The following is a 21618-nucleotide window of genomic DNA, read 5'->3' as shown; positions in this document are numbered from 1 at the left end:
GGTGGAGCAGGGCTCGTTTCTAAAGGCCTCATCTGAGCTGTGTTTCACAGTTTGAGGCAGTTTGGCCTGGAGAAGTTTTGGCCTCATCTGAGCTGTGTTTCACAGTTTGAGGCAGTTTGGCCTGGAGAAGTTTTGGCACAATTCTTACAGCCGCTATTTTGTTTGCAGCATCCATTTTATATTCAGGCCTAGTCATCGGCTGCAATCCGGCCTGGGGAGGGCAAGCTCGTCCCTGTAGGGATGCATGCCTTATTTGACCCCCCTCACTTGGGTGCAACGTTCATCGGATCGGATCTTCAGTGGCTGATTACAACACTCGAGGGGGGGGGCGCTTCACCACTGAATTGATCTACCTGAGGCCTGTTACTTCAGTTATTAATCTTAACAGTAGATAGGCCTAGGACTATGGCAGTCAATTCTTATCCCTCATCCTCACAAGATAATGCAGAGCCCCTTCCAAAAGTGAGACAAAAAGCCTCTACTGAGGCAACAGGGTGGAACACATCCAAACCCAGGGCAAAGTCCTCCAGGAAGCCCAAAAGCAGTAGCAGAGAGAATCCTGCCCCTCAGCAATCTTTGGAACAGGATTCATCTAGGTCTAGGCCAACTATTCCTGGGGCTGTGGACACCATCCCTTCTAGAGAGTCCATTTTTGAACCTCTGTCAGCTCACTGTAATTCTGCCCCAGGGGCCTGGTCTCCTCCTAGAGAAACAGTGCAGTCTGATCCTGACAGGGCAGCATTGAAATTAATGATACAGGGGTCTGCTAGCCAGTGCAGAATGGGACCTTCAGCCACCTTTAAGCCCATGGTAGCAGGACTCCGCTCCATGGAGGTTCAACCTTTAGGAGCGGAACAGGTTCAGGCCATGATCACTCAGGCTCTGAGTCAGTTCATGGCCACTTCTGTCCCACACCATCTGCCTCAAGCATCAGCCTCACAGCCTCCGCTTTGCCCAGGCTCACCAGACCTCATAGAGGATACCTCATCGGAGTCAGGATCAGAGGACTATGACTCCTTTCGTCTGATCCTATCGGATGATGAGGTCACTCCAGCACTGGATCCAGTACCACCTACCGGACTCTTCAATCACTCCCTCTTCAATTCCTTGCTTCTCAAGGCTTGCACCACAGCCAATCTTACACCAGAACAGGGGGGCGCAGCCCCTTCCACCTCAAAGGGCCCAAATGCCATATATGCTGAACCAGTGATACCACAGAACCATGTTCCATGTCCCCCCTTCTTCCTCAACGCGGTGCAGAAGCAATGGGATAATTTGGGTTCACTTCCCAATCCGGGATCCATTGAGAAGAGCATGTTCAATGTAGCCCCTGCCCTCGCCTCCTTGCTGGAGGTCCCGCAGGTGGGTGAGCCTCTGATGTCACTGTTCCCCAACATCAACATACCAGGGGACATACCCAAGGCACTTAAGGCTGAGGATAAAAGGATTGAAACGGCGTTACGCAGATCACATCAGGCGACGGCCTGGGCGATTAAGGCCTTAACATCCATGGCCTTCTTCGCCAGAGCTTTGATTCTATGGCTGCGCGAGCTTCAGGGCTTGGTTCCGCCTGACCAGCTTCGCATCCATCAGAACTTGGGCAAGCTAGTTGCCACTTCTCAGTACTTGGCTGATGCCTCATTAAATTCCGCCAGGTACTCCACACATGCCATTGCAGCGGATGTTTCAGCCCTCAGACTCCTGTGGCTTAAAAACTGACAGGCAGACCTCAAAGCCAAGTGGTGTCTCGCCACTAAGCCTTATGCGGGGGGTCATCTCTTTGGTGCGGCCCTAGAACCATACCTGATTGAAGGTAAGGATAAGCGCAAGTGTCTAGTTAATACTAATAAGGAGACAAGCGCACAGGGGCCGGTTCAACCCAGGTCTTCCATCGCAGACAGTCCTTTCAGTCCAACCCTAGTTGGGACTGGTCTCAATCCAATCACTCCTTCTATCAGAGGTCAGAGCAACATCAAGATCGTCCTGTACCTAGAACCCGACCACAATTCCAGGGCAAGCGGCCATTTCGAGGCCAGAGAGCTTGCCCCTTCAGAAGAGGCAAGTGATCCCACAAGCATACCTCCCATAGGAGGCCGGCTGTCCCTTTACTATAACGCATGGGCAGCCACAACTACAGATTCTTGGGTTCTCAACACTATATCACAAGGTTTAATGTTAGAGTTTCGGGCACATCCTCCAGACCGTTTCCGGAGTTGCCTCGCCCCCATTAGTAGGAGTAGAGCGGCCCTCATGTCGGAGGCCATTTCCCACCTGTTACAAATACGGGCCATAGAACCGGTCCCGCAAGACCAGGCAGGGCAGGGTTCTACTCAACACTGTTTGTTGTTCCTAAGTCTTCAGGGGGCTGGAGGACAATCCTTGATTTAAAGAAATTAAATCGTTACTTGATGTACAGGAATTTCAAAATGCAATCATTACAGTCAATTTTGGCCAGCATCCGGCAGGGAGACTTCCTAACATCAATAGACTTAACTGAAGCCTAGCTCCATATTCCTATTCTCCCTGGGCATCACAAATTCCTCAGATTTTGCTACAATCACCAGCACTACCAGTATAGAGCCTTACCATTCAACCTATCCACAGCTCCTAGAGTTTTTACAAAGGTACTGGCAGTGCTGGCAGTTCACCTCAGCCAGATCCCGGTCCGTGTCCAATGTTATTTAGATGACATTTTAATACAGTCCTCCTCCTTCTAGAGGGCCCAGTCTGACCTCGCCCTCGCTATTAGGACCTTTCAGGAGCACGAGTTTTCTGTAAATTTCCAGAAAAGCCATACTATACCTTCAGCTCCTTCATTTAGGGGCAGTAATAGACATCAGCAACTGCATGGTCTATTTGTCCCACGACCGACAGGACAGCATCAGGGCCCTTGTGCAGAGAATTCGCCAGGACAAGGTAGTCACCTTAGCCTTATTATCCCAGCTGTTAGGGAAAATGGTATCCTGTGTGCACATTATACCGTGGGCCCATCTTCATGCCCGGGAACTGCAGTGGGTCCTTCTTCCCTTTCAGAAACTACACATCAGTGCTTCCAGGCAGAAGGTTCGAGTTCCGCAGTGGGCATTGAACTCCCTTCGATGGTGGGCTTCTCCGGTACTGGCACAGGGCACAGAGTTCAAGGAACCAGTCAGAACTGTCCTCACCACAGACGCCAGCCCATTTGGCAATGGGCTCAGGGTCGGTGGTCCCAACAGGACCTATTAAACAATATCAACTGGCTGGAACTCAGAGCCATTCATCTGGCACTACAACATTTCAAAAATGTGATAGCGGGTCAGCACATATTAGTGCTTACGGACAACATAGCTGCCAAGGCCCATGTAAATAGATGGGGGGGGACAGATGGGTCCACACCCCTTATGCAGGAGGCCAGATGATTGGGGTCTTGGGCAGAGCTGAAGCTTGCTTCCATCAAGGCGGAGCACATATCCAGGGCGACAAATCACCAGGCAGATTCGCTAAGCAGAGCCACAGTGGACCATGGCGAATGGCATCTGGACCCGGGAGTGTTCAGGGAGATCGTGGACTGGTTTGGTGCCCCAACCTTAGACCTTTTTGCCTCCCCAACCAACTCACAACTACCAAGGTTCCTTTCCAGGTTCCTGTCTCCATTAACAGAGGGGACAGATGCCCTCCACAGTCCCTGGCCCAGGGAACTGCTGTATGCCTTCCCTCCCTTTCCGCTCCTTCCAGCCACGATCTGCAGGATTTTACATGAGCGGGTGGAAGTTCTCCTGGTCACTCCTCATTGGCCACGATGACCGTGGTTCGCGGACCTGGTGGAGCTATCCGTCTCACCCCCATGGAGGATTCTGGCAGGTCATATCGCCCTCACACAAGGGGATATCCAGCACCCGGACCCACAGTGGCTCAATCTAACCGTTTGGCACTTGAGAGGCAGGCCTTGAGCCATGACTCATATTCGTTGAGGGTGATAGCTGTGATTCAACAATCCAGGTGCATCTCGACGAATAGAATATATGATGCCACTTGGAAGAGTTTCTGCAATTGGTGCGCAGGACATAAAGTGGAACTCTCGGGTGTCTCGGTTCCTATTGTGCTGGAATTCCTGATGGATGGGTTAGATAAAGGGCTATCCCCGAGCACAATCCATGGACAGGTTGCTGCTCTCGCTACTGTCCTCATGTGCGAAAATGCCCCTCTGACTCACCATCCCTTGGTTCGTTCCTTCTTGAAGGGAGCTAACAATGCCAAGCTATCACCAGTTCATCAATACCCCTCGTGGGACCTACAACAGGTCTTACAAGCTCTGATTGCACCCCCCTTTGAACCTATGGAAACATGCTCACTTGATTTGTTATCAATGAAGATGGCATTCCTTGTGGCAATCACGTCGGCCAGGCATATTTCGGAGCTGGTTGCTCTTTCCTTCAGGGAGGACCTATGCATTTTCTTCCCAGACAGGGTAGTCCTCAGGCTTGACCCTTCCTTTGTTCCCAAGGTGAACTCTCTGTACCATAGGTCCCAGGAAGTGGTTTTACCAGATTTCTGTCCTGACTCATCCCAGGACACTGAGAGTCAGTGGAGCACACTGGACATCCGCAGGGCATTGCAGTGTTATATCAAGCGGACTTCAGTTTTCCGAAGGTCCGAGGCCTTGTTCATCTCCTTCCAACCTTTGGCCAAAGGTCAGAAACTGTAGGGAGGTGGATCAGGTCTTGTATTGCCCTGGCATACAAGAACCAGTCATTACCGGTCCCTAGAAATATTACAGCCCATTCCACTAGGGGTGCTGCTACTTCCGCAGCTTGGGCGACACAGGCTTCTATAGGGGAAATTTGCAGGGCGGCCACGTGGTCTTCCCCTTTGTCCTTTATCCGTCATTACAAAATTTACCAATATGCATCTTTGGATTCCTCCTTTGGCCTCAGAGTTTTGCAGAAAGTATTGCCATCTAGAATGTCACAGGCCCAAACTGACTCCCTCCCTTAGGGACACAGGGCTTTGGTAAGTCCCACTAGTGGAGTCTCCATCCAATCATGCTGGAGAAGGGGCGTTGTCTTACCTGAACGCCTTTTCTCAGCATGATGATGGAGACTCCACCCCCTCCCAGATAAGGTCAGTTGGTCCTGATTCCAATAATGGAAATGCAATTGCGTGGGCTAACATCTGTACATCGACTCAGTCTCAAACTGGGACATGGGGACACAGTAGAGGCGTGACTTTAACTCTGACTTAGTCTTATTGGAGCAGCAAGATTAAGACAACCCACTAGTGGAGTCTCCATCATCATGCTGAGAAAAGGCGTTCAGGTAAGACAACGCCCCTTTTCTTACAGATGTTTCATTACCAGACTAACATCTTCACTTCTAGAAGGTAGTGAGGCATGCTCTTATTTTTAAAAATTAGTCGATTGCCTATTCAGTGTTGGTGGAAGTGGCCTTGGTGGTTACTTGATTAGGCTATTGTTTACAATTAGCTTGTTTTAATTGACAGTTCCTTGTTTGGAGTATTGTTTACTGCCAAACCTATTAAACCTACACATTTTGTAGACTATAAACATATATGAATATTAGCTCCAATCACAGTAGGTTGCTTTTGAGACTGGAATTTGCAAAATTAGGTCTGGAAGTGGGATGGATGGTTGTTTCTGTTTGAAGAGGGAATAGAAATGAAAGATGACCTGTTTAAGGCTTTGTCTTGTTTTGTTCTCTCTGGGATTTGATTTAGGTTTTGGCAAGGTTTGTAAGAAACATTCTGCATTCTTAATGTAAATATAGCACCTCCCCCGTTATTGACGTAGCAACTCATCACATTATATAATAAGCCTCTATTCCATTTTTAAGAGTGCTACTAAAATAGTTTCAGCAGCATCATTTAAGGATAAGGGAAGACAAAGACAATGTTTATTATTCTTTAGGATTCTTAAAAGTTACTTTAAGAGTAAATTTAAGGCAATCTTATATTGCTCAAACTCAGATTTGGTAAATAGTTTGTTGAGGCCTTAGGTAACATGCTCCACGAACTGTAATACACTGTGCAATGCTATCCCAAGGATGCAGATATTTCAAAAAGGGGATACAGATTGAAGCTTCCTGGGGCATGTTTTGCTGGTCTCAGAGGCTCCATTGTCTACATAAAACTGAGCTTTTCCATACTTGAATGGCACCTTGCTATTAAATTAACTTGTGAGATGTTGAGAAATTATCATAGTATTGCTGTATTTCAGAAAACTGTTTTTAACATAGTAAATTGTACAGTGTTTGTTTGTTTACCTGTCTTATCAATGATATTTACTGTGGATGTTTATCATTTGTATATAAGAAGCTGGAATGACATTAAGAACATACATATCTGATAAATAAATGACACTCTTAAATCAATATTTTATTTCATTTCATTTATTAGATTTATTTGCCGCCCATTTTGTTTTGAACATTTGCTTTCTTGTAAGAAGCATTCAGCTTCATCTAGTTTACTTGTCCTTCTCTAAGCATTAGCACAGTGGTTCTCAACCTTTTTAATGCCGTGACCCCCAACCGGTCGTAAGTCAAGGACTACTCAACCAGTCGTAAGTCGAGGACTACTCAACTGGTACAGAATGGGACTTTTGGCGGGCTCAGCAGGGCAGAGACAGCCTGGACAATTCCTATTGGCTTTTAAAAGCCAATAGAATTAGACTCTATTCAAGAGAGTCTATTCTATTGGCTTTCAAAAGCCAATAGAATAAAAGGGAGTAGCACAGCTAAGGAAAAGGGGGTGGAAAATGGTGGACTGTGTTGTTTGGCGACCCCCGTGAAATGGTTGTTCGACCCCAAATGGGGTCCCGACCCACAGGTTGAGAACCACTGCATTAGCATATTGATAGCGATGGCCCTGAAGTTTATACCTTTCAACACATGGCACTGCAGTCCCTATCAGCAAAAGTGTAGAGGCTGATTTTCTGTCTTTGAGTTACTTGAGCCCACGGTTTTGCAAAGATGCACTTTCCGATATCAACATAATTTCCATTAAATGTCCCTTTTGAAATAGAAAAGATACATAAAAATGGAGTCAATATGTGACTGTAAAGATTGCACGTTTCCCACTGAAGTGGTACCCATTTATCTACTTGCAATGTTGTACACTTTTGAATGGCTGGGTGTGAAGGAGCTAGGGATCTAGTTATGGGATCTCACTCTGCCTCACAGAGCTGGGCTCTAACCACTGGAGTGCAGACCATTTCTGGCCAGCAGTTCCAGTGTCATTAAACCACTGTGCCACTCCATCCACTTTTCTCAGAAAATCTGTAGTCTTGTAAAGCAAGCTTCATATCTCTACAGGAACTGACAATACCTCACTGACACTTGCTTATCCCTCCAAAAATGGGATGGAAAGTGACCAAGAAATAACATAGACTAGATTAGGAATAATGATAATGTTGAAAGTATTGGTATGCAATGTGCCATCCTTTTTAATTTATATATGTATTAATTGTGTTGTTACTAGTTTATTGGTATTCTCTACCTGAAATTAGGTAGTCATCTTCTTGGAACGGACCATCATGTATATATCCACAGTCAAACACTGATTCTGGCGAGTAGAGAATCTGTGCATTTGCTGCTCTCCATGAACCCTTGAATACCTCCAGAAAGAAAAATAATTCAGTATTTGATAAGGGCAAGAGTAGGTCAGGAGAATTTATCATGAGAGGAACAATATCCCTTCACAAAAGATTGAATATCTGCCAATTTGCTCTTTGTCATATGTTTCAGGAAGATGAGAGGCTTACCTGAATAACCCGAACAGAAAATTTATTCATCTGCAAATACGGAGGAGATTCAGGATCCCGCTGGACACCCAAAAATAGGACCCTCATCACTAGAGAAGGAAGGAGAGAGAGAGGGTGTGAGAGAGATTTTCCCGTAAGAGGTTTTAAATTGCAGATTTTTCAATACAGAACAAACTCATTGGTGCTGGTTAGTCTTATTCACAAAGGATTCTGAAATAAGTAATATACAGTATTCGGCTTTCATGACAGGAATGGTTTTGCTACAACTGGAAGGATTAATGCTGGCAGCAAAACCTACGAAGTAGAGAAATGGGGAGTGGTAAGGGATGGGAGAAAAATATTCATTTTCAAAACTCACCAAAGTTATGTTCGCAACATGCTTGCCGGAGACTTGGTCGGTTACATTGGCAGGTCTCAGTGAGATCCCCCAAGAGCATGAAGACAAGGAACCTGGCTAGGAAAAATCCATATGGTTTTGTAGTATCCATTTCTGGCTTTGCATGAAGCCTCTCGCTTAGGACAGAGGTAATGTTTCCTTTCTGCAGCAGTCTTTCTGGAAGAGCTTTGAATGAGAGAGCACCAGCTAAAGATTAAAGACAAATTGTGACCATTGTGTCCTGTAATTGTGACAATTGTATCCTATAGTTGGTCATAGAACAGGATGATTCAAGTACTGAAATATAAGCTTTTTTCCAAAGTGTCTGAAGGCAGGACAAGAAACAACAGATGGAAACTAACCAAGAAGAGACGCAACCTAGAACTAAGGAGAAACTTCCTGACAGTTAGAACAATTAATCAGTGGAACAACCTGCCTCCAGAAGCGGTGAATGCTCCAACACTGGAAGTTTTTAAGAAGAGACTGGACAGCCATTTGTCCGAAATGGTATAGGGAAGGTCATGGGTGTTTCATCCTGTGGAAAAACTTCAGATTTAAAGCTTGGGTCCTACCTGTCTTGCCCACTACACCAAACTGACACCCCTAGAGAGTTTGCTACAAAAGGTATTGGCTGTTTTTTCCTCACCTTATTCTCTGTTGCTCCTGGGTTCTTCTCCAGAGGCAAACTTTGTTCCCTAGTGTATTCTCCTGGTATTTAAAGCTTCCCCTCACCCCTTCTCTCAAATTTTCTCTTGCCTTCATGTTAATAGTTGCCATTCAAACTAGCCACACTTGATTTCTCAAAGAACTGGCAACATAATATGTCCCCATTTGGTTTGCTGAATAGATTAGATTTCTGGAAGACAGGTTTGGACACAGCATACCTTACCTTATCTGACCATAAAAATCAGCCATTTGTGTTTCTGGCATCAGCTCTTCTCTTCAAGTAATTAATGGGGGAGGATGAGGAAAAAATATCTCTGCTAGAGAGAAGTTCCCTGAGTCTGAAAGCTTGGAAGATTAACTCTCTGCTCCCAGTAACTGAGCCAGGTGGGATCCTGCAACATTATCCTTCATTCAAAAATATAACTGTCCAAGACTTTTTCAGACTTCATGATATAGGGATCTTGGCTGCCAAATCTATTTGTTTATTAACAGATGAGCAGTTATGCTTTAATCCCAAATCATATGAGAAACTCAAGTTGTGGAATAACCAGATTTGAAAATGACAGAGAAAATGTTTTGCTAGAAATCTTGGCCTAAATAAGAGATCAAAATCAGTTGGTTTCAAATGTTTTAACAGTTTGAGTGATTCCGAATATTATCTACTGTACAATCTTTGCTTGGCTAGATATACAGCTGAAACATAAGCATTGAACAGTATGGCCCAGATCTTTTAATAGCCATCTGTAGCTTTAGAAGCCTTAAGAAAATTTAAAAAGACATAGATGATCAATTATTTTCATGCTGCTGTTGTAATAAATTAGGTAACCAATTCACTAAAGTTCCTTAAAAAAGGCTCTGTACCCAAGGCTGGACAATTGCAAGAGGAGGATGCTATTAGATTTGAGATCCCGGTGGATTATATTCTTAGCATGAAGCTAACTGGGGGAAAAATATAATGAGTTATGACTGTGTTTTCTTTACATAATCATTCTTTGGTGTGCCCCTCATTTCTCTGTGTGCTTGGCCTGCATCTATGTTGGGGAATAGATTATATGCAGTAAGCGGTTCTTTTTTTTTTTTTTTTTTTGCTGATTCAGGCACTTCACCATTCTCTCTTGTATCAGTTTGATTTCTCAGAGCTCAGACCCCATGAATATAAACGTTCCCAGGTTATGACTTCTTGTTCAGCAACCATTTAAACTTGTGGCAGCATTGGGCAAAGGGTCCTGGTGATGGATCCTCAGCATTCCAGCCATTGCAATGTCCCAGCAGTCATGTGATTGCAAGTAAGTCTCTTTCTGATTACAGCCTTACATATTAGCAGAAGAATCCTTTTGCTACCTATCCTTGTATTCAGTTCTCTCTCCTTAGAAGCCTTGGTGCGCAGGTTCCATATTTCCTTCAGAAAGACAGCTCAGTTGCTTATTGAATGTTTGCACTAAATTGCACTGCTGAATTTTCATTGTACCTTGGATGCCCTTGTAGACATTCTCCAGATGTTCCAATGTTACAGTAGATACAGAAAAGGAGATCTCCCTTTCTTTGCTGCCAGTAGCTGGGACACGATGAGAAGAGATTTGGAGAATTTGGAAAATGGTTGTAGTCCCAGAGTCTCCTATACCCCAATTGAAAATCTGTAGAGATCAGTTTGAGAGTTATTCTAAATTAGGACCACCAGATATGGGCAAAGAGTAGGCAGCAACAAGCAGTTGTCACTTTCTGTTTTCTTCTGCTGCTGAGAGCATTGAATCCAGAAAGTGGTGAATGACTCATTGTGGGTGGGAAACTTTAAGAGCCACACCCCACATCTGGCTCATTGGAAGACCACCCCATCAGAAGCCTTCCTTTCTGGGAGAAGATACTGACAAGACAACCACAAAACTCTGCAGAAACTGTGTTTTTGGGAGGGTCCCTTTCAGTCAGGATTTATTCCCAGGCCGGGGACAGAAACAACATTGGTTGTATAGTTAATGACCTTTTTCAGCACTTTGTTTGGGGTAATTCCCTGCTTCTAGTACTGTTGTACTACTCATTAGCTTGGGTTATTATCAGCCTGCTATCCTTTAGATCACCTGCAAAATTTGGGACTGTTTTACAATAGTTTAACTCCTATCTTAGGCAGTTGCCATGAGAGGGTAATGTGTTCAATGCCCTGCACAAATCACTGATAATTGTCTGAGTGAAAATCCAAGGAGTGATTTTGTCTAATAGAGCCCCACGTGGCTGGCACTACAGTATCTTCAGGACTACCTTCTCCAACCAAGATTGACATCTACAATACATAGATCATAATCACAGCAATCCCAGATTTCTATGAAGTAAATGGGACTGAGGGGAGATTAGGAGATTATGTCTTTCCATCACAGCACCAATCCTAGGGAACATCTTCCCTTTGGAGAAAAGATGGTTTCCCCTACCTCACCCTTGAAGAAAGTGACAAAACTGCACTTTTCCATACTTGAGTGGCACCTTGCTATTCAATTAACTTGTGAGTTGTTGGGAAATTATCATAGAATTCCTGTATTTCAGAAAACTATTTTTAAGATAGTAAATTGTACAGAGTTTGTTTGTTTGTTTATCCTGGCTTATCAATGACATTGTACATATTTTATCCTTTAGTATATAACAAGCTGGAATGACATTGAAAACATACACATCTGATAAATAAATGACAATCTTAAATCACATTTTATTTCATTTCATTTATTAGATTGATTCACTGCTCATATTGTTTTGACCATTTGCTTTCTTGTAATAAGCATTCAGGTTCATCTAGTTTATTTCTCATTCTTTAAGCATTAGCATATTGACAACAGCCATGAAGTTTATGACTAAGGACAGGACACATTGCAGCCCTTACCATCACCACTTTTCAGGATTTCTTTCTGTTTAGAAGTTACTTTATCCCATGGTTCTGCAAAGCTGCACATTGAAATTTTGAAACGATCATCTGAAATTGACCCTTTTGAAGTAGAAAATATATATAAAGATGATGTCAATATGTAACTGCAAGGATTTGTTCACAACCCGAACCCAAACCCTTGAAAGCAGGTTTCAGTCTCTGCAAGAACTGACAATATCTCACTGATACTGGCTTATCCCTCCAAAAATGTGATGGAAGGTGACCAAGAAGTACTATAGAGCAGATTAGTAAAAATGATAATGTTGAAAATAATGTTTTGCAATTTGCCATCTTTTTTAATTTATATGTATTAATTATTACTAGATAATTGGTATTCTCTACCTGAAAATACATAGTCATCTCCTTTAAGAGGGCCTTTGTGTAAATATCCACAGTAGTCATCTGAGGCTGAGCTATATAGGAACTGTGCTTTTCTTAGTTCCTTTGGACCCTTGAATACCTTCAGAAAGAAAGATAATTCAGTATATAATAAAGACAAGAGTAGGTCAGGAGAATTTGTCATGAGAGGAATAATATTCCTTCACCAAAGATTGGATGTCTGCAAACTTGCTGTTCCTGATAATGTTTCAGGAGGAGGAGGGGCTTACCTTGATGGGCTGAATAGTATAAATAATTTTTGGAGAATACGATGGAGATTTAGGATCCGGCTTGACACTCATAAATTTTGCCCTCATCACTGGAGAGAGAGAGAGAGAGAGAGAGAGAGAGAGAGATTTCTAGTAAGAGGTACTTGCAGATTCTCAGTACAAAGCAAACTCAATAATGCTGGTTAGTCTTATTCACAAAGGCTTCCAAAATAAGTAATAAGTTCGGCTTTCATGACATAGGAACGATTTTGTTGCAACTGGAAGGATTAATGCTGGCAGCAAAACCTACAAAGTAAAGAAGTGGGGAGTAGTAAGAAATGGAAGGGAGAAAAATATTCATTTTCAAAACTCACCAAACTCAATTAATTTAATTGAGTACTTAGAAAAGAACAATCAAATCCCCGCGGCTTTGATTTTTTTTAGATGCTGAAAAAGCTTTGGATCAATTAGATTGGCAATTTTTATTCAGAGTAGTAGAGGAAATGAATTTTGGGGATAAATTTTTATCTGCCCTTAAGGCTATATATCAACAACAATCTGCACAAATTATAATTAATGGGGGATTAACAGAAGCATTTAAAATTAAAAAGGGTACAAAACAGGGATGTCCTTTATCACCATTGTTATTTGTTTTAACAATAGAGATTTTTACTTATCAAAATTCAGGAGTCACCTTGTATAAAGGGAATAAAAATAAATAAGAATGATTATTTATTTATTTATTTATTTATTAAAATTTATAAACCGCCCCACTCCCGCAGGACTCCGGGCGGCTAACAATAAAAACACAATATAACTTAACAAGACAAACAATACAGTAACATTCATCCAGGGATCAGATTTTATAAACCCCAGGCCTGCCGGAAAAGCCAGGTCTTAAGCAGCTTGCAGAAAACCAACAGGGTGGAAGCGGTCCTAATCTCCGGGGGGAGCTGGTTCCAAGACGTAGGCGCCATCACAGAGAAAGCCCTCCCCCACAGCCCCGCCAAATGGCACTGCTTGGCCAACGGGACCTGAAGGAGGCCCAGCCTGTGGGATCTAACCAGACGAAGGGAACTATGAGGTAGTAGGCGGTCTCGCAAATAGCCTGGCCCAGAGCCATATAGAGCTTTAAAGGTAATAACCAACACCTTGAATTGGACCTGGAGACCAATAGGCAACCAGTGCAGCTCGCGGAGGATAGATGTAATGTGGGTATACCGAGGAACACTCGCTATCACTCGCGCGGCTGCATTCTGGGCCAACTGTAGTCTCCGAATACTTTTCAAGGGTAGCCCCATGTAGAGCGCGTTGCAGTAGTCCAAGCATGAGGTGACAAGGGCATGAGAGACTGTAAGGAGAGCCTCCCGGTCCAGGTAGGGTCGCAACTGGTGCAACAGACGAACTTGTGCAAAGGTCCTCCCAGCCACTGCCGTCAAATGAGGTTCCAATTTCAGCTGTGGATCAAGGAGGACACCCAAGTTGCGAACCCACTCCGAAGGGGGTATATTTTCCCCTGCTAGAGTCAACACTGGACAGTTAACATGATCCTTGGGAGGCAACATCCAAAGCCATTTGGTCTTGTCAGGATTGAGCCTGAGTCTGTTAACCCCCATCCAGACCCTCACGGCTTCAAGGCAACGGCCCATCACATCAGCCGCTTCACTGAGAGAGCTCGGAGAAGAGATATATAGCTGGTTTATCATCAGCATACTGATGAAACCTCACCCCGTGCTGTCTGATGATCTCACCCAGCGGCTTCATGTAAATGTTAAATAGGAGGGGGGAGAGGACCGACCCCTGCGGCACCCCTCATTCAAGGGGCCTTGGGGTTGACTTCTGCCCCCCCCACCAGTACTGATTGCAACCGGCCAGAGAGGTAGGAGGAGAACCACCGTAAAACGGTGCCTCCCACTCCCATCCCTCCAAGTCGTCGCAAAAGGATACCATGATCGATGGTATCAAAAGCTGCTGAGAGGTCAAGTAGCACCAAGACAGAGGAATAACCCCTGTCTTGGGCCCGCTAGAGATCATCCATCAGCACAACCAAAGCAGTTTCTGTGCTGAAGCCGGGCCTGAAGCCAGATTGAAAAGCATCTAGGTAATCCGCTTCATCCAGAGACCATCGGAGCTGGAATGCCACCACTCTCTCTATAACCTTCCCCAAAAAGGGGAGATTGGAGACTGGACGGAAGTTATTTAAATCAGCCAGGTCCAGGGTAGGCTTCTTGAGAAGGGGCCTCACAACTGCTTCCTTCAAGGATTGCAGGAAAGATCCCTCCCTCAACGAAGCGTTGATCAACACCTGGAGCCAGCCTCGTGTCACCTCCTTGGCTGCCGAGACCAACCAGGAAGGACATGGGTCCAATAAACAAATGGAGGCGCTCATCGCTCCCACCGCTCTGTCAACATCCTCAGCGATCACAGACTCAAATTCATCCCATAAAACTGGGCTAAGACCTGCCCCGGTCATCTCAGAAGGCCCTGCCCAATCGGAGTCTAGGTCTGTCTGAATCCGAGCAATTTTGTCTGATAAAAACTGCACAAATTGTTCCGCCCTACCCTGTAAGGGCTCCCCGGCTTCCTGAACATTAAGTAGGGAACGGGTCACCCTAAACAGGGCGGTGGGGCGAGATTCTGCAGATGCAATAAGTACGGAAAAATGTAAACATTTTGCCGCTCGTATCGCCACTAAATAAGTCCTAATATAAGCTCTTAAAAGTGTCCGGTCGGGTTCGGAGTTACTAGCCCACCAACGTCGCTCTAGACGTCTCTTCTGATGCTTTATCTCTCGTAGCTCCTTAGTAAACCAAGGTGCCCTCCGGGATCCACAATCACGGAGAGGTCGCAAAGGCGCAATCCAGTCTAACGCCCCTGATGCCACCTTATTCCAAGCAGCAACCAAGGACTCAGCCGGTTCGTGGAGGAGGGAATCAGGAAAACCCCCAAGCACTATTTGGAACCCCTCCAGGTCCATTAAACGCCTGGGGCGGAACCACCTAATCGGTTCTGCCTCCCTGCGGTGGGGGAGTAGGACCGAGAAATCTAACCTCAACAGGAAGTGACCCGACCATGACAAGGGAGAAGTAACTATACCCCTTAAATCGAAATCACGTCTCCACTGCCCCGAGAGGAATACCAAGTCGAGGTGTGTCCTCCCCTATGGGTCGGACCCTGAATTATCTGGGTCAGATCCATGATTGTCATGGAAGCCATGAACTCCTGAGGCGCACCGGAGGATTCATCGAGTGACGGAAGATTGAAATCCCCCAGCACCATAAGCCTGGGGAATTCCACCACCAACCCGCTACCCCCTCCAGCAGCTCGGGCAGGGCTGTTGTCACATAGCTGGGAGGCAGGTATGTCAGCAACAAGCCCAACTGAACCCTTGAATCCAACCTCAAGAGAAGGGACTCACACCCAACAACCTCTGGGGCAGGGATCCTGTGAGGTCTCAAGGATTCTCGGACAAGAATCGCCACTCCCCCACCCCTTCCCTGGAATCGCGATTGGTGCATTATCTGAAACCCGTTTGGGCACATCTCTGAGAGAGGAACACCTCCCTCTTGGCCCAGCCAGGTCTCAGTGATACATGCCAGGTCGGCCTCCTCATCCAGTATCAGGTCCCGGATGAGGGGAGCTTTATTAATAACTGACCTGGCATTAAGAAGCAGCAACCTGAACACTCCCCTCTCCAGGTATTGGAGAAGAGTCCAAGGGGCCGGAACAAGTAATCGTTTTGATGCGAGTCCTTGTTCCCCGAAAAAGGCCCACCCCTTGGCTCCCACCATATCTACCTCTCCCTACGATAACCGGGATGTTCCGGCCTACCTCCATCCCCGAAAACTCCCCACCCACCCAGCAGGTCTCCCTCCCACCATCCCTCCCTCCCGGCAGTCCACATCTCAGATTCATATCGAGCCGGGAAGTACATCCGCCCCCTCCCCACTTCTGTTTACACATTCAGCAGAGGGGGCACCAGTTCTCAATCCCAGCTCCATCACTCACACCCGTACAAACCCTAATACAATAAAACTAAAAAATAAAAACAGTCAATCATACATCATCATAAAAGTTAAGTCTCCTGCAGATATACTCATTCCAAGAATGGCGGAAGATATTATGGACTTACAGTCCCAAAATTTGAGGACAGCTGGCCAACTGTAAACAAGACCGGGCCCGCGGCTGTGTATTAAAACCAAATAAAACCAAGGTCCAATGTCCAAAGCAAGGTCTATAAATAATCATAAATAAATAGCACCATCCATTCAAGCCTCGGTCTCAATCTCAAAGTTAAATAGTGGTTTAGTTCTTGTCGTAGTCTCATCATACCCCTAGAACTGCTAGACAACCAAGTTAGGTTGCCAGATGGAACAAGACAGGTTACCAGATGGAAACAAAAACCTCCGACCGTCTGAAAGCCAGAGCAATCACAGAGACCCGTCACACATCCCATCGGGTTCCTCCTTTTATCCAAAAATTGTAAAAAGGGTGGAGATGAGTGTTGAGAAATTCTGGGAATTGAAGTCCACAAGTCATCAAAGGGTCCTAATTCCCTCATGCCGGCCAAGGAATTCTGGGAGTTGAAGTCCGCCAGTTGTCTTCCTCAGTAGAATGAGCCCCCTCTGATATGTAGATTTCCAGCTTGTGCTTGAAAGGTAGACATCGCTGAAATTTGATCCTCAAACAGAGTCTGATGAGCGTGGCCAGCGAGCAGTGGGGCACGGTGGGCGTGAAGCGGATGGTGATCAGGCTCTCGCCCAGTTGAGAGCCTTTGCTGATGATTTGGTTGTGACATTATCTCAGCTGACAGATTCGGTTAGGGCTTTGGTTGAAATTTTAATTCAGTATGGGAAGGTTTCTGGTTTTAAGGTAAATAATAATAAGACTAAAATATTAGTGAAAAATATGTGTATGAAGGAAAAGGATATTATGGTCAAATTAATAGGTTTTGAAATAGTGAGAAAGGTTAAATATTTAGGAGTATATATAACAGCTTCTAATGTTAAATTGTATAAAAATAATTATGAGACATTATGGGCAAAAGTGCAAAAGGACTTAAATAATTGGAAAAAAATTACAATTATCTTTGTTGGGGAGAATATCGGCAGTTAAAATGAATATACTTCCAAAGTTTCTTTTTTTATTTCAGATGATACCTATTTTGAAAAAAGATGCTAATCTGGAGGAATAGCAGAAGGGGATTAACAAATTCATTTGGGCAGGGAAAAAGCCGAGAGTTAAATTTAAAATTATGCAGGATACACGAGAAAGAGTATTAAAGGCGCCTAATTTAAAATTGGACTATGATGTGGTGGCTTTAACGCTGATTAGTGATTGGCTCAACTTAACAAATAAAAATATTCTTTCTCTTGAGAGATGGGATTTATTATATGGATGGCACGGGTATTTAATTTATGATAAAAAAAGTTGATCAGGTTTTTAAAACCCATATTTTGAGAAGTGCCTTGTTGCGTGTCTGGAAGAAATATTATTATAGGTTAAATTATAAAATTCCAATTTGGGGGATTCCTGGACACGTGATAGAGAGAGTATCTAGGGGAGTAAATTTGGATAAGATTTCTTACAAGGAATTACTTAGTTTGGTTGGGCAGCATTGGCAATTAAAGCCCTTAACTGAATTGAAGCAAGAAAATATTGTATATTCTTGGTTTTATTATAATCAATTGTTAGTGAGGTGGAGTATAGATCAAAAGGTTGGTATTACTTTAGAGGATGTGAATTTGGTAAAACAGATTAAAGATCAAAGTCGAGCTCATATAAAAAGAATTTATAGTGCCTTAATAGAATTGGACTCTGAAACGGAGTTAGTTAAAGATTGTATGGTCAAATGGGCTCAAAATATTCAAGATCCGATTTTATTGGATACATGGGAGACAATTTGGGTTAGAAATGTAAAATTTACTCAAGTGCAAAATTTAAGAGAAAATTTTTATAAAATGTTTTATAGATGGCATTTGGATCCCCAAAAGTTGTCTCGCATGTATCCGAATTTACAGCCCAAATGTTGGAGATGTGGAAATTTAGATGCAACTTATTTTCATATCTGGTGGACCTGTAGGGATATTAAAGCCTTTTGGATTAAGATTTGGTGGAATATTCAAAAGATTTTTAAGAGAAAGATAAAGTTTACTCCGCAATTATTTTTGTTGGGTATTATGTAGATTTTGATGTTAAAGAAATTAATTTGATGCTGAATCTTATAATAGCTGCAAGATTATTGGTGGGGCAATATTGGAAGAAAAACTTACTGCCTACTTTGGAAGAATGGATACTTAAGGTGTCTAATTTAGCAGAAATGGCGAAAATCTCCGCCTATTTGAAGGACTATTCACAAGAAAGATACATTATGGTTTGGAGAAAATGGATTGATTATATTCAAAAGAAATATGAAACTGAAAAGTATTACCTTGCTTTTGAGTAGATTTTAGATAATTATTAATAGTTTTAATTATATTATTATTATTGTTTTAATTTGTTAATATTTGTTTTGAGAAGGAGTTAAAGTGTGTTATGGTTTTGATTGATAGCATAGTTGGTTTATGTTAGTTAGATTATGTTTGTTTATTTGTTACCCTGTAATCAGCTCTGGGAAGTGGGGGAGGGGGAGAAGGGTTGAGGGGTGGGGGGGTTTATATTGTAATAAATTTGTAAAACTTTTAATAATAAAAAAAAGCTCACCAAACTTAGCTGTACGATATGCTTTCTGGAGAGATACTTGCACACATCTGCAGGCCTCTGTGAGATTCCCCAAAAACACGAGGACAAGGAAACTGGCTAGGAAAAATCCATGTGCTTTTGTAGAATCCATTTCTTGCTCTTTATGAAGCCACTCGCTTAGGACAGAGGTGATGTTTCCTTTCTGCAATAGTTTTTCTGAAGAGGGTTGAGTGAGCGAGCACCAACTGTGGAGTAAAGGCAAATTATGACTCTTTGTTCAAAATGGTCCTAGTGTTGACTACTCTGCTTCCAGCAAAGTGATCAGTGGGATGTTTTGTGGGTTGGGAAGACAAGGCAGGCTCCAAACTCAGTACAGGAAGATTCAAATATTGAAATATAAGGGAGAGCCATGGGTGTTTCATCCTGTATGACAAATTCAGATTTAAAACGTTGTTCTTGTGTGAATCACTCTTCCCAGGAACAAAGACTTAGCAGGGCCAGGATACCAAGTCTGGATTATAGATAAAAGAAGTGTAACAAGATAGGCTGAAAGATGCATCAACACTTAACAAAGGCAGAAGGAGAATGGGGCAGAGGCATGAAGGAAGACATTAGAATAAGAATTATTGTCTGGTGTTTTATTTTTATAAGCTTCAAATCAATCATGCCATTTTCAATTCCATGCATTTTCTTGATAACCTTTTCCAGAAATATTTTGCTATTGACTTCTTCCTGCGGCTGAAAGTGAGGGAATGACTTATGGTCACCAACTAGTTTTTATACTTCATTAGAACTCTAAGTTCCTAACCTACCTGCCTTGCCCATTACACCAAACTGGCACCTCTAGAGAGTTTGCTACACAATAAATTGGCAGTTTTTTCCTCACCTTATTCTCTGTCATTCCTGGCTCCTTCTCCAGAGGCAAACTTTGTTTCCCAGTGTACTCTGCTGATATTTAAAGCTCCCCCTCACTCCTTCCCCACAACTTTCTCTTGCCTTGATGTTCATAGTTGTCATTAAAACTATCATACTTCATTTCTCAAAGAACTGGCAGCATAATATGTCCCCATTTGATTTGCTGAGTAGATTAGATTTCTGGAAGACAGGTTTGGACACAGCATAACTTACGTTAATGTTATGTTAATGCTGACCATAAAAATTAATGTATTCCTTATCTACTTGTTTAATTTTGTTAAATGTGCACTCTAGCTCTAGAATTTCTTCTTGAGACAGAGAGAACAAGATATAAAGTGCAGGAATATAGAAATGGTATTTTCAATTTCCAAAGGCTCTGTCCCCATTGATCATAGCGCAATCATATCCTAACAATCTGGTCTTCTGGTTTCTCAACACTGCTCTCCTCTCATCCCCTGCTATGAGGTAGCCTTAAGTTACTATTAGATAGATTTGACAGTACTGTAGTATCTTCCTCCCTAAATTGACAGAACTCTTAATTTTTCGTCCTACCGTTTGTCGCTATTTTAACTATTCCAATCCATTTCCTCCAACTCCATCTGGCCACTTCTTTTGAGCCTCCCACCTCATTCCCCCAGTGTCATGGCCTCTGTAATCCTGAGGTGCCATGTCTTGTCATATTTATTTTGGAAAAGCTGTACAGAAGCTGGTTTCTTGGTCATTGGTGGCCATGACACCCTATGTATTATGTCTTTAGAATTTCAGGCTTCCTGAACCTTTCTGTCTTTTATCATTCACTTCTACACAGCTGCAGATCCCTAGCAACCATTTGTGTTTCTGGCACCAGCTCTTCTCTTCATTAATGGACTTCTGTCTAATGCAGTGGGGGGTGGGAGAAAACAACTGCCCAAGACTTTTGCAAACTTCAGGATATAGGGATCCTGGCTGCCAAACCTACTTGTTTATTGATAGCTAAGCAGTTATGCTTTAATTCCAAATCATACAAGAAGTTGAAGTTTTGAAATAACCAGATTTGAAAATAACAGGGAAGATGTTTTGCTCAAACTCTTGAGATCAAAATCAGTTGATTTCAAATGTTTAAATGCTTTGAGAAATTCTGTGTTGAATATTATCTACAATGTTTGCTTGGTAATACAAGCAGCCAAAACATCAGAATTAAACACTATGGCCCAGATGATCTAACAGCCTCCTGTAACTTTAGGAGCCTTAAGAAATGCAGTGCTTGAACCAGCAATTCATTTGTATACAGAAATTAAAAAGTTGAATGGAAAAATTAGTTATGTATCTGAATTGCGGAATGTGGAATTGGAATATCCAGTTTTGGAAAGTCAATGGGTCCAAGTGTTAAGAAATGCCAAATATACTCATGATTTAAACATGACCTTAACTCCACAGAAAGTATTATTTTGTTTATGGGACTTCCTGAAAGAAAGTTCAAAAAGAGATAATCATTTTTTCTTTTGTGCTGGTAAGAATTTCAAGGACCCTGAACTTGGAGAATGTGGTCTTTCCCACCTATGGCTATATTGTTTTGGTTTGAAATTATTATGCATGCTAGTACAACTTTGGAAAGAGTGGATTCTTTGACTATATTCTTAAAATGTGAAGCTTATCATCTCATGAAGTGCTCTGGTTTAATTGAGCCTGAGGTATGACAATATGATATTATACAAGATAGCATTATACAATATTATATAAAGCAGCTTACCATCTTGAT

General features: G+C 43.1%; 1 protein-coding gene across 1 annotated transcript; it reads right to left on the bottom strand.

Moving 5' to 3' along the window:
• Window positions 1-6748: 6748 nt before the first annotated feature.
• Window positions 6749-21561, bottom strand: LOC120306659. Its single transcript, XM_039340275.1, has 9 exons — window positions 19852-21561; window positions 18987-19210; window positions 12306-12394; window positions 12040-12157; window positions 11656-11757; window positions 8112-8315; window positions 7754-7842; window positions 7489-7606; window positions 6749-7002 (listed from the first exon to the last, which is right to left on the bottom strand). Exons 2-9 carry the CDS (start codon window positions 19114-19116, stop codon window positions 6875-6877), a joined length of 978 nt encoding a protein of 325 aa, XP_039196209.1. The 5' UTR covers window positions 19117-19210; window positions 19852-21561; the 3' UTR covers window positions 6749-6874.
• Window positions 21562-21618: the final 57 nt, after the last annotated feature.

Source organism: Crotalus tigris, unplaced genomic scaffold (genome assembly GCF_016545835.1).
Source record: "Crotalus tigris isolate CLP2741 ecotype Arizona unplaced genomic scaffold, ASM1654583v1 scf7180000017742.2353718, whole genome shotgun sequence".
NCBI lineage: Eukaryota > Metazoa > Chordata > Lepidosauria > Squamata > Viperidae > Crotalus > Crotalus tigris.
Note: the sequence above shows the minus strand (reverse complement) of the source record. Positions and strands in the feature narration are given on the sequence as shown.

Coding starts and splice junctions, on each gene's coding strand:
- LOC120306659 (XM_039340275.1), bottom strand. CDS start 19,116: ATGGATTCTACAAAAGCACATGGATTTTTCCTAGCCAGTTTCCTTGTC. Junction 12,158..12,305: donor ATACTATTCAGCCCATCAAG/GTAAGCCCCTCC, acceptor TTCTTTCTGAAG/GTATTCAAGGGTCCAAAGGA. Junction 7,003..7,488: donor AGATGACTACCTAATTTCAG/GTAGAGAATACC, acceptor CTATTTCAAAAG/GGACATTTAATGGAAATTAT.